Source organism: Lineus longissimus, chromosome 11 (genome assembly GCF_910592395.1).
Source record: "Lineus longissimus chromosome 11, tnLinLong1.2, whole genome shotgun sequence".
In the NCBI taxonomy this organism is placed as follows: domain Eukaryota; kingdom Metazoa; phylum Nemertea; class Pilidiophora; order Heteronemertea; family Lineidae; genus Lineus; species Lineus longissimus.
This window is the reverse complement of record NC_088318.1, coordinates 18,521,728-18,532,660: the sequence shown is the minus strand read 5'-3', so window position 1 is coordinate 18,532,660 and position 10,933 is coordinate 18,521,728. Positions and strand designations below refer to the sequence as shown.

Genomic DNA, 10,933 nt, shown 5'->3' with positions numbered 1-10,933 from the left:
TACATTACGTGTACACCTACGTGATTTCTAACTCGCTCATTTCATCGGGAGGCAGAATAGTGACGTTCGTTTGTCAATATAATATTTATAAAATCGTGAATTTTTTTTTAAACTGTTCGTGACGTAAGTGCGAATTTCATTATATTTATATATCGTCACTTTCGTTATAAATCACTGTGATCGCCATGAATCACTGTGAGTGTGAGCGCAGCATTTTTGTTTAATCGATTGACGGACACCGTCTTCGTCAGTACGCATAGTACACGTCTATCTCTGTGTGTACCGAACTATTCAACTTCTACATCATGACATGTGATAACGTTCACGGATGATGTGCCCAGCAGCCAGAATACTCTTCAATTCGCCCTGATGTCTACTCGAGATCCGATACCGTTCCAGGCTCCAGCTGATCCAGCGTTGCAGTTTTAAAAGAGACATTTTATCAACTTTTTGAAAGACATTTTATAAACTTTTGAGAGACATTTGTAAACTTTTTGATAGTCATTTATATTAACTGTTTTGAAAGACATTTTATAAACTAATTAGTAATAAGACAATATTTTTGTGCATCATTTCAATTTTGGCAGAGTATAGTACAATACTTTGCAATATCAGTCGATTCATAGCATTTAATGCATTTAATCTTAAATTTTCACTCGTTATTGCAAACTGACTGGAACCGGACCCCGAGGATTTTGACAACTGTATATCTATAATATGAACTTTGTTTAGCTTTGCCCTGTTACAGCAAGATAGACAACGGACCAACCCAACCTTTAATGTTGCATTTCCTTTTCAGAAGAAATTAACTTTTGCTTCCCAAATACCTGACTTTTTATTCCTTCATAACTAACTTTTACCCCTTTACAGTAATAATGGAAGGGCCAGCAGATCCAGCACCACCTGCTTTCAGGGGCACCGATTTTCTACCTCCTTTGTTTGATGGTGAAGTGATCGACCATGACATTTGTCATGCACATATCTTATCGTTTATGGACTACCTTCACTTCCACAATCTCCACGAGCCAGCAAATGCTGCAGAGATGATTCATATCATAACATTGTTCAAGGCTAGACTTCGTGGCAAAGCACGTCTGTGGGCAGAGGGAAAAGTTTTCCCCACTATCGCTAATCTCAGAGCACAGTTTATGCAGCGGTTCAGTCCAACCCATTCAAATTTTGCCAATGTCAAGCATTTTCATTCTCTTTCCCATACCCCAGGCGATTCAGCCGAAATGACTCTCAATAAGATACGCTTAGCAGCCCAGCGTATTCATTATAATGAGGTCCAGGTTCGAGACAAATTCTTACAGGTTTTGCCTACCAATTGTCAGGCAGCAGTCATCATGGCTGCCCCTGCAGATGCAGACGTGGCAGTTCTCGTTGAACGTGCTCAACAATATTTAGATTTTTCTGAGCCAGACAGGCCAACTACTGCTAATAAGCAGGTATCATTTATCACTGATCAGGTCCATGTGACCACTGCTAGTGCATCCACTAACAGTAGTGCTTGCGCAGTTGACAGGCTCACTGAGCAACTTGCTGCTCTTCGCACAGAAGTGCAAGATTTGTCTATAGAGGTCAGGACTCAACCTCAGGTTCATTTTAGTCAACCACAGTCCAACTCTGATACTGGTGCTCGTACATATAGCTCGAACTACCGTTCAAGTTCGCCATCTCCTGTGAGTCATCAGTCTAGACGTCCTAGTCGTAGTCCGGCTAGAGACCGTTATCGTTATAGTCATCGTGTATCAGGAGATCCCCATGTAGGGACAGTCGTCGTTCTCAGGGTTCCTATGGTATTTCTCGTTCTGGTAACTCTCCCCGTCGTGCCACCTCCAACATTGTCTGTTATTTCTGCCACAAACCCAATCATGTGTGGAGAAACTGTTATACTTACCAGAACATGGTCAGTCGTGGGATGAACCCTACTTTCATGCCCGTAAGGCCTCCAGCGCCACCCTTTTCTCCGTCCCATTATCAGCCATCAGATAATGGTCAACAGTTTCGTCAGGACACTCGATGTCCTCAACCCTACCCGTTCCAATCCTATAAGCCAGATAACAGGTCTAGGTTTGATCAGTACTCTGGACCACAACAGCAAAATTTTTAGATAGGAGAAGCACTAACTGCCACTTAGATGCCTCTCCGACTCTATTTTCTGCTCAGCATTCTGGTGATCAACATTCTAGTGATCATTTGTCTTCATCGTATAATCCACATTCTGAATATCTTGGTGAATCCTCTGCTGACATTCAGCTCACTTCTAGGAATTATGCCAAAGGTTATTTACCCACAGGCCAAAGTTTGGTCATTTTATTTGATTCAGGAGCCACTGAGACTCTGATTGGTTTGGACACTGTAAGGGACTCCCCCTATTTGTCCAAATTGCCCAAGGTTGATATTAAACCAATCAAATTTCGTATTGGTAATGGAGAATTTTTGTTTGCAAAACAGGCCATTAAGCCTAAACTTACTATTCAAGGGAACCATTTCAATGTATACTGTGTCATAGCTGAAAATTTCATTGGTCCTGATATTCTTTTGGGTACATCTACCATGAAGGAACTCAAAGGTTCTTTGGATTTCATTACAAATTCGTTCAAGGTCAGGTCAAAGAAGGCTTGGTTACGTCCTACTGTCAATACTGTCATTAGACCAGGTCAGGTTAGGGTCATTCATGTTAAAGGCAAATTGCCCCATCACATGAAAAACTCGGCACTCATATTGAATTCATCGTCTCATTTGTCTAGGTTTTGTCCTTCAACCATGATGGTCAAATTGAAACACGGTTTAGCTCCTATTCGTATTTATAACCATTCTCGTAAACCCGTCAATATTCGGTCTGACAAGCCTATTGTCTTCACCAACTTGGATGATTTTATTCATGTAACTCAAAGTTTGTCTCCAAGCTGCCTCAAGCAAAATCAACCCTGTGCTCCGTCACAACCACCTGTTGATGATCAAGACTCGCATTTGTCAGCTAGGGACATTTTAAGGCGAGATGTTAAATTAGACCATAGTATTCTGTCTACGCCAGAACAGGCCAGTGTGTATGATATTTTGGAAAACAATGCTCCAGCATTTAGTCTTCGAGGTGAGGTTGGGACTTGTCCCAATTTTGAGGTGGACATCCATCTCAAGGATGAAACCCCTTTCTATATCCGACCATATCCGGTCGCTGAGGAAAACAAACCTCTCATTGATAAGGAACTTGATAAATTAGTCAAGTTGGGCATTTTGCATCAAGGACATACATCATATTCCAGTCCAATTTTGCTTGTCAAGAAGAAGGATTCTACTGAGAAGCGCGTTGTAACAGATTTTCGGTTTTTAAATAGTCGAGTTCATTGTGCAAATCAAGATTTCACTCCTTTGAAAACCATCTTAGCTAGAATCGGTCAGTCAAATTGTAAAGTCTTGAGTGTCATAGATTTGAAAAGTGCTTTTCATTGTCTACCTTTGTCTCGTAGGGCACAGGCCTACACCGGCATATCTGCCTACAACGGTGGTCGAACTTTTTACTATCGTAGACTTCCAATGGGTTTGTCCATTTCTCCGTCCATTTTCTCTCAGAAAATCAATGATATCCTTTCTAATATTCCCAACTCTAATCTCTTTTGCTGTGCAGTACATGATGACATTCTCATCTTCAGTAAAGATAAGAAAGAGCATACTGTACATCTGCAACAAATTTTCCAGGCTTTGATTGCCAATGGCTTGAAGATTTCTCCTAAGAAATGTCGCTTGTTTCAGACTAGAGTTGTTTACTTGGGTCATGTTCTGTCCATTTCTCCTGATGGTTTTGTTCAAATTTCGGCTATGAATGACAAGTGTTTGTCTATTAGGAATATGAAGACCCCTACATGTCAGAAAGCGGTCCGAAGGTTTGTCGGTGCTGTGTCATATTTGAGTCAATATTTACCTAGATTGCAGGAATTGCTTACACCTTTACATGAGCTGACACGCAAATCTAAGCATTTCCATTGGCAACCCCATCATGAGATAGCTTTTCATACTATCAAAGACTTGCTCATCAAGCCACCTGTCTTGAATGCACCCACTACTAGAGGTGAATTCAGATTGTATAGTGATACTTCACGTATTGCTACAGGTTCATATCTTGCTCAATACTCTGATGGGCAAGAACGCATCATCGCATACTATTCCAAGCGCTTGCCAAAGGCGGCAAAGAACTATTCTGTTAGTGAGCTTGAATTACTTGGACTCCTCATCAATGTAACAGCTTTTCAGTATTTGTTACAAGACAGGACTTTCCAGGCTTTTGTTGATCATTCTTCTTTGGTTCAGATTGTAAAGTCAAAGAAGCAGCCACCGACCACTAGGTTGCAAAAGCTGCTTGAGCGACTGTCTCCCTATAGTTTTCAGTTGTCGTACCTGCCAGGCAAAGAGCTTGTGTTAGCTGATTTCTTGTCACGTGCTCCTCTAGATGATGATACTGAGTTAGATAGGATTATGCCAATCGCGTTCCAGGCACAATCACCTGTTATTTATGAATTAGAGTCTCTTTCAACCCCTGTTCAGGAACATGCATTTTATACACTGCCACTTCCTGAAAAGATTGTTACCAGGTCATATGCAAAGAAAATGAACATTCCTGTGCCTCTTCTGCATAGGCCAAAACCAATTCCCAAACCACGAACACATGTTCCTTGTCAGCAGACAGTGTCTGTTGCACCTACACACACTCCTCTTGTTAATGGCATTCAAAACAATGTGCCACCAGTATCTATACTTCCAAAAGCTCCACGTGTGCCCATTGTTACATCAACAGTGGCACCACCAGTGTCAGTGATTCCATTTGTTCTCCAACAGAATGACAAATCTCAATCATCAACCAAGGTTGCTGATGAACCTAGGCTCATTGATTCCGCTCTTCCTCCATCTTCTGTCGTTGAAGAGTATTCAGATGATATTTTAGATCTCCTGGTTAGACCCACACCATTGGTTCCAAGGATTGATAGCATGCATACCAAGCATGTCCCTGATCAGGCATCTCTGAATAAGGTATTGAAGATCATCAGACGCAAGGTGATTCGGGATTACAATCTCCCTATTGAGGCACAACAGCTTAGTACCGCACAACAGACATCTCCGTATTTTAAACCCATCTATGATTACTTAGTCCATGATATCTTGCCAGCAGATAAGAAAGCTGCTAGGGTCGTTAGCATCAAATCTGAGCAGTATCTGACTTTCAATGGCATTCTGTTCAGGATTTTCTTTCCCACCAATTCTGAGAATTTCTGTTTTCAATTAGCAGTTCCGGAAAAGTATATAGATACCATCATAGGCCAACATCATGGCTCAGGTTTGCTTCTGGGACACGGAGGATGTACCAGAACTTATCTCACCATTAGGAAAAATTTCTATTTTCCATCTATGTTCCAACGCATTGTCTCGTATATTCAATCATGTGATAGGTGTCAACAACTTAAGGGAAAGTCTGATACTATGCGGACATTTCATGAACGCATTCCAGCCAGTTTTGAACCATTCCAGACCATTAGTATGGATTTCAAATCCATGCCCACATCTCCATCAGGTTACCGTCATATGCTAGTCGTGACATGTGCCATGACCAGGTTCGTTGTGGCTGTCCCGCTAAAGACAATTGACGCCCCCACTGTTTGTGAAGCCCTTCTCCAGAAGGTGATTACTCTGTTTGGCGTCCCATCTGTAATTGTGTCAGATGCAGCAGCATCTCTCACCGGTCATCTTGTTGAATTACTGTGTGCGACACTTGGCATTCAACAGAAGCTTGTCTCTGTAGAAAACCATGGTAGTCTTATGGCTGAACGGCAAATCAAATCCATTGCCGACCTCATCAAAGCAAATCTCCTTGAGTATGGTGTTTCTTGGACTCAATTCGTGTCCACAGCAGTGTACACATACAATTCATTTTCAAGTGCTCACTTGGGAGGTTACTCTCCTTTCTATTTGCTCTTCTTGCGTGAACCAGCTGATTTGTCCACTTTGAATTTCAAACCATGTCTAGGTCTCTCACGGTCACATGCTGAGTATGTCCAACATCTGCGACAGAAATTTCAGAATGTGTCCAAATGTATGCTGCAGCTCCAAGAGCACCAGCAACTGTCTCAAAATGCCAAGATTGCTAACAAACTTCAGAAATCTCCCATCTATGCTGAAGGTCAGTTGGTTTATCTACATAAACCCAACACTACAGGGATGACGGCCAACACAAGAAAGTTTAAGACTCTTTGGGTTGGCCCATTTGTTATACACCAGGTTTTGGATAGGACACACTATATTATAGCAGATTTGAAGGGAAACATCATTCCTGATATCTTCAATTTTGCAAGGTTGAAACCAGCATTTTTGAGGGCCACAGGTCAGAAAAATGTAGCCCATCTCCAGCAGTTGCAAAACTTGCTTCATAAGGCAGACAAGGCACAGGATGAGAAAGCTGTGCATGCTGCTTATGCTTTGGATTTCACTGATGAGACAGGTTCCGCTCATGAATCCACCACCTATAGAGGCGACATCTATGCCTCACAGGCTGAACTTTGTGATTTCAATATTCATTTGTCTCATGCCGAGGGTAACCATGGCATGATTGCTCCCTCTGTGTTGTCCACTAAGCAACAGGATGATTTGTCTCGGCTCACTTGGCAATCTCCCTCAGAGTTTGATTACACCACTTTGAAACGGGCGCGTTTCAAAAATGGATGCCTAGAACTCTTGCTCTCTGTGCCTTTTGGGCAGAAACAGTTTAGCTATTGGTGGTCACCTCAATTTGAACCACATGTTGTCAGCATTGTCCAGTTTGTGTTAAGTGCCAAGGATATAAGATGTACAGGGTGTCCCAACCCGTTAAAAATGTTCAAAGATAAGACCATTCATGATAAGTCACATATTTTGGCGAAAAGCCAAGAGAAAAGTGATTAGACGACAATTTATTGAGAATATGGTTTGTATTTAAAACATCTCAAGTGGTTTCTTGTTGTCGTTGTTATGGTAATGATGTCATTTGGTGTTTACAACAAGACGTTGCTATATTGCTTATCAAAACAAATCTTTACGAGAATAATTATTTCACCCTCATTGCTATTTTTATAAAAGCTAGTGAGTTGTTAGTTGGATAATTGTAGAAACATCTATTAGCTATAGATGTGATATTTTTTTCTACTTGTCTTCAATGAAGCTTTGTGCAACAGTAATCTGTCTATTGAACAGTTTTCCAGTTTGAGTATTTTATTATCAATACTCTATTTTATTGGATGTTTGTACGGCTACATGTTAGCAAAGCCAACTCTCATCAGTCTTGGGACTGATTTATTTTCGTGATGGGTTTCTGTCTCCAAGCAGTGCTTGTGGCAATTGCTGTTTCGAGACAGCTCACGCAATAGTGTATGATTTAAGCAATTTGGATACTTTTGTGACGACAACATTTTTTTTCGTTGAGGTTTTGTAAATACGCGTGTCATCCAGAAGTTCTTCGAGTTAAACTTTATTTTCCACAGTTTTCAGATGCCTCGTCGACCGGTCCAGTCAGTTTCGCAATATTCCCAGCAGAGGTTTTGACACTTCATTGTATCATTGCATATTTTAACATGCTGTTTAGCATGAGATTAATGATTCAATGTATAATTATATTGTAACCTTATGCTCATACTTTGTCATGAATGAAGTGGTCATTCATTAGTAAGTGGAACAAAATACATATATTGTAACTAAGTTCGGCCGCTGGCTGAACACTGTTGGGAACCCCGAACCATATGATGTAATTTAAGTTCATTCGCTGCATGAACACCTCGTTTAAAGCCTTATTATCATTGATTGTACCCCATTCAACAATACTATGTGTTAAGCCAAAGTCATATTCCTCTAACTGTTTTTTAAAAAAAAAAAAAAAAAATATTTTAACTTCGTAAAATATTTTACCAGTTCCGCGGGATGTTGTATAGTAATTGTAAAACCTTTCTTATGAGTAGCACTGTAATGTGTAATTCTTGGAATTAAGTGTGCGGGATTATTGGAATTGGGTTCAGATAAGATACCTGTGAAAATTCCCACGGTCTACTTTTAATCCTCCATTCTCCCCAGCGTGATCAATTACGTCAGCATTGATGCGGCTCCTCATTGGATGGAGACGCATCAACGTTGCCCCCTGATTGGTGCAGACAAAGCTGCGCGTGAATACAAAACAGCTGTCCGCACGCGCTCGGCAGAAAGAGAGAAGAGAGCGATAGAGAGTTATTCCAGTCTCCCGAGTATTTTACGAGTATTTTATAATCACGTGCACGAATCGTCATCCCGACGAACTATTTTATCAATTATGACTTTGGTGTGTATAATTTTGTGAAGCAGTGTTAGAATAAAGGATCCGGACGTTAGAAGGCAAATTCAGGACTTATTACGTTTGTAACCTGTGCAAATACAACAGTATACGTGTACAATCAAGATATTATGTAAGAACTATCACATTATTACATCTGTAAAATCACATTAGTATAAAAACACTCTTCTCAAACTCATTATCTTATTTCACATTCATCACAATGTATTTGACTTGATGCAATCCAAATTGACCTTTCATGATTCTCCCCTGGTGGCCTGTTGATGAGGTATTTTCTGTAAAAAAAAGAATTCACATAAAAGGGACTGTAATCAGATATATCATGAATGGACCAGTCATAAGAGAGAAAGCCAATTCTGCCAAAGACTAGGGTCCAGAGGCAACTGATTTCGTCTTCCTATAAATTCTTCTTCAGGGAGCAGGACGAAGCCAAATCTGCCACATCAGAAGTGTGGCGAGGACGGACAGCACATGCTGTGGCCTTCATCCACAGGGATGATAAGGGACAGAATCCCTACAAACGTGCAGGTGAAGTTGGATTCTTTACTGACCAGGCAGCTCTTACCTTTTCTTTCATGTAGCAAAGGAATGTAGACCAACAAAACGACACGCAGGCTACAAAGTGAGTTCTATAATAGACTGGGACATAAAGGAAGTTGAGAGTCTGAACGATCGGCCAGATGCAAGCACCAACCTGGAAAGAGACAAGAGGTTGTACAATAGCTCTGGTGTAGTTAGCAGCCTCTGTGAGCGTTTCTAGTACTCTTAGCTGTTTCCTAGTCTGTAGGGAACTGAACGCACACTGATTGAGCAACAAGACCCAGGACTGCGAAGCTTGTCAAATCATATGTATAATCAGGATGATCTTGTATATTTCTAGAAGACCATTGACTGACTAACCTTCCATGTCGGAGGCACCTTGTCCTTGAGCTCCTGCAGAGCCTCGTCCTTCCTTCCCTCCAGCGCAGACAAAGCTGAAAGCGACAACCAAACATCACAGATTAATGCCCATTTGGAAGAAATTGTGCTTTAGATTGCAGCCGATATCAAAATCATTATGTCGAACCAGGACAGAGACGAAGAGTTGTCAGACTTGCCCAACGCCGACACCGCCATAGGATGATGCAGTAATAAACCCGTTAATACTTACAACCATAGAAGACACAGTGTGTGAAGGGAGCAAATACAACTTGTTCAACAAGGGCCTTTTGGAGGCAACCAACAAACGAGGTCCAAGGATTCACATGAGTCATCATTCGCAACCAAGAATATACCAAAGGCCCCATAAGTGCTCCTGAAATAACAATGATATATTAATACTCAGTGACTTCTTACAACTATGAAATATACAGTGACAAAAAGGTGCAAAAACAATCTGTCGATAAGAGCTTTCTGTAGGCAACCCACAAGTGATGTCCAAGGGTTGACATAAACCATCATCCACAACCAAGAGGAGACCAGAGCTCCAAATATTGCACCTGAAAAACCGAGAAGCAACATTTACAAAGTCTTGAACTTGAACTGAGTTATATAACCTCTCTGTTTTTGGGCAAGGCCTAACTCGGCTCCCTGGGGAGTACGGACTAACTTTCATACAGACCATCTCTGCCAACCAGGTATCACATTTACTTCTTGACTTTGGTGGTGGAAACACTAGAGTCAGTGCCTTTCCCAGTATGCCTCAAGACTCAAAGATGAACCAGAGCTATTCCATCCAAGAGCTGAACCTACGACCTCCGGGTTATAAGCACTGCACTCTAACCACTCTGCCACTATCTTCCCCGATGTGTGGCCCTCAAAATGTGAACAAACCCGCAATAAATGCAACCCTCCCCGTTTTCGTCCAATCTATCTTCTCCGACTTTGTGATGAACTTCTGCTGAATGATGCTGGCCGTTCCCCATGTGACAGTATAAGTCATCATCCCGGTCACCAGCGGGAACCTGCCAATCTGTCTGATCTGTCTTGCCACCACGTAGATGACCATCGTCAGGAGTTGGTCATCAGTCGCAACGGATAAGTATAGCTTCTATTCAGCTCCACAATTGAATCTAACATTTCTGAAATAAAATTAAAGTATGGAACCTTAATCAAAACGTTTGTGGAGTGCGATGGCCTAGTAACATACTAACAACATTGCCATTGGATCGGGTGACCAAACTCAAAAGTGACATATCCATGACCATGGTCAACGCATTCACTTGTCTTTCTTGGGCCTGGCACTAGAGCATACGTTTACTGCATCAATCAAATGCACTATGAACAGTGAAAAAGATACATTTATTGAGAGATGTTTGTTTTTGTTTGTGGTGCTGTCAGAATAGCTCCCCGTATCACCAACGGGTGGCAGCACCAGACGGTAGGCTATTTGGAAAATTTAGAAAGGATTTCAACTTTCTACTGACATTTAACAAGCTTTCAAACAAATGAACAAATCCATATTAAGTCACATATATGCACAAGTAAGAAATTTACTAGTGTGTTAATCAGACTTACGTTAGATACATATAGATAAACAGATATCTGTGATTTTATAGTCAGTTTGCGAAAGTGTGGAGTCAACCTCGTCACCAAGCACCAAACCCAAGGAGG

General features: G+C 41.3%; 1 protein-coding gene across 1 annotated transcript; it reads right to left on the bottom strand.

Annotated features, from left to right (window-relative positions):
• Positions 1–6,923: 6,923 nt before the first annotated feature.
• On the bottom strand, positions 6,924–10,928 carry LOC135495411 (mpv17-like protein). The gene is made up of 6 exons (XM_064784015.1): positions 10,838–10,928; positions 10,154–10,401; positions 9,492–9,635; positions 9,242–9,315; positions 8,907–9,035; positions 6,924–8,616 (listed from the first exon to the last, which is right to left on the bottom strand). The coding sequence occupies exons 2-6, from the start codon at positions 10,326–10,328 to the stop codon at positions 8,578–8,580; spliced, it is 561 nt and encodes a 186-aa protein (XP_064640085.1). The 5' UTR covers positions 10,329–10,401; positions 10,838–10,928; the 3' UTR covers positions 6,924–8,577.
• Between the last annotated feature and the right edge of the window lie 5 nt (positions 10,929–10,933).

Excerpts from the sequence above, each read along its gene's own strand:
- LOC135495411 (XM_064784015.1), bottom strand. The coding sequence starts at position 10,328 with ATGGTCATCTACGTGGTGGCAAGACAGATCAGACAGATTGGCAGGTTC. Across the intron at positions 9,636-10,153 it reads GAGGGTTGCATTTATTGCGG|GAGCACTTATGGGGCCTTTG; the intron begins GTTTGTTCACAT and ends TTGTTATTTCAG. Across the intron at positions 9,036-9,241 it reads AGGTGCCTCCGACATGGAAG|GTTGGTGCTTGCATCTGGCC; the intron begins GTTAGTCAGTCA and ends GTCTCTTTCCAG.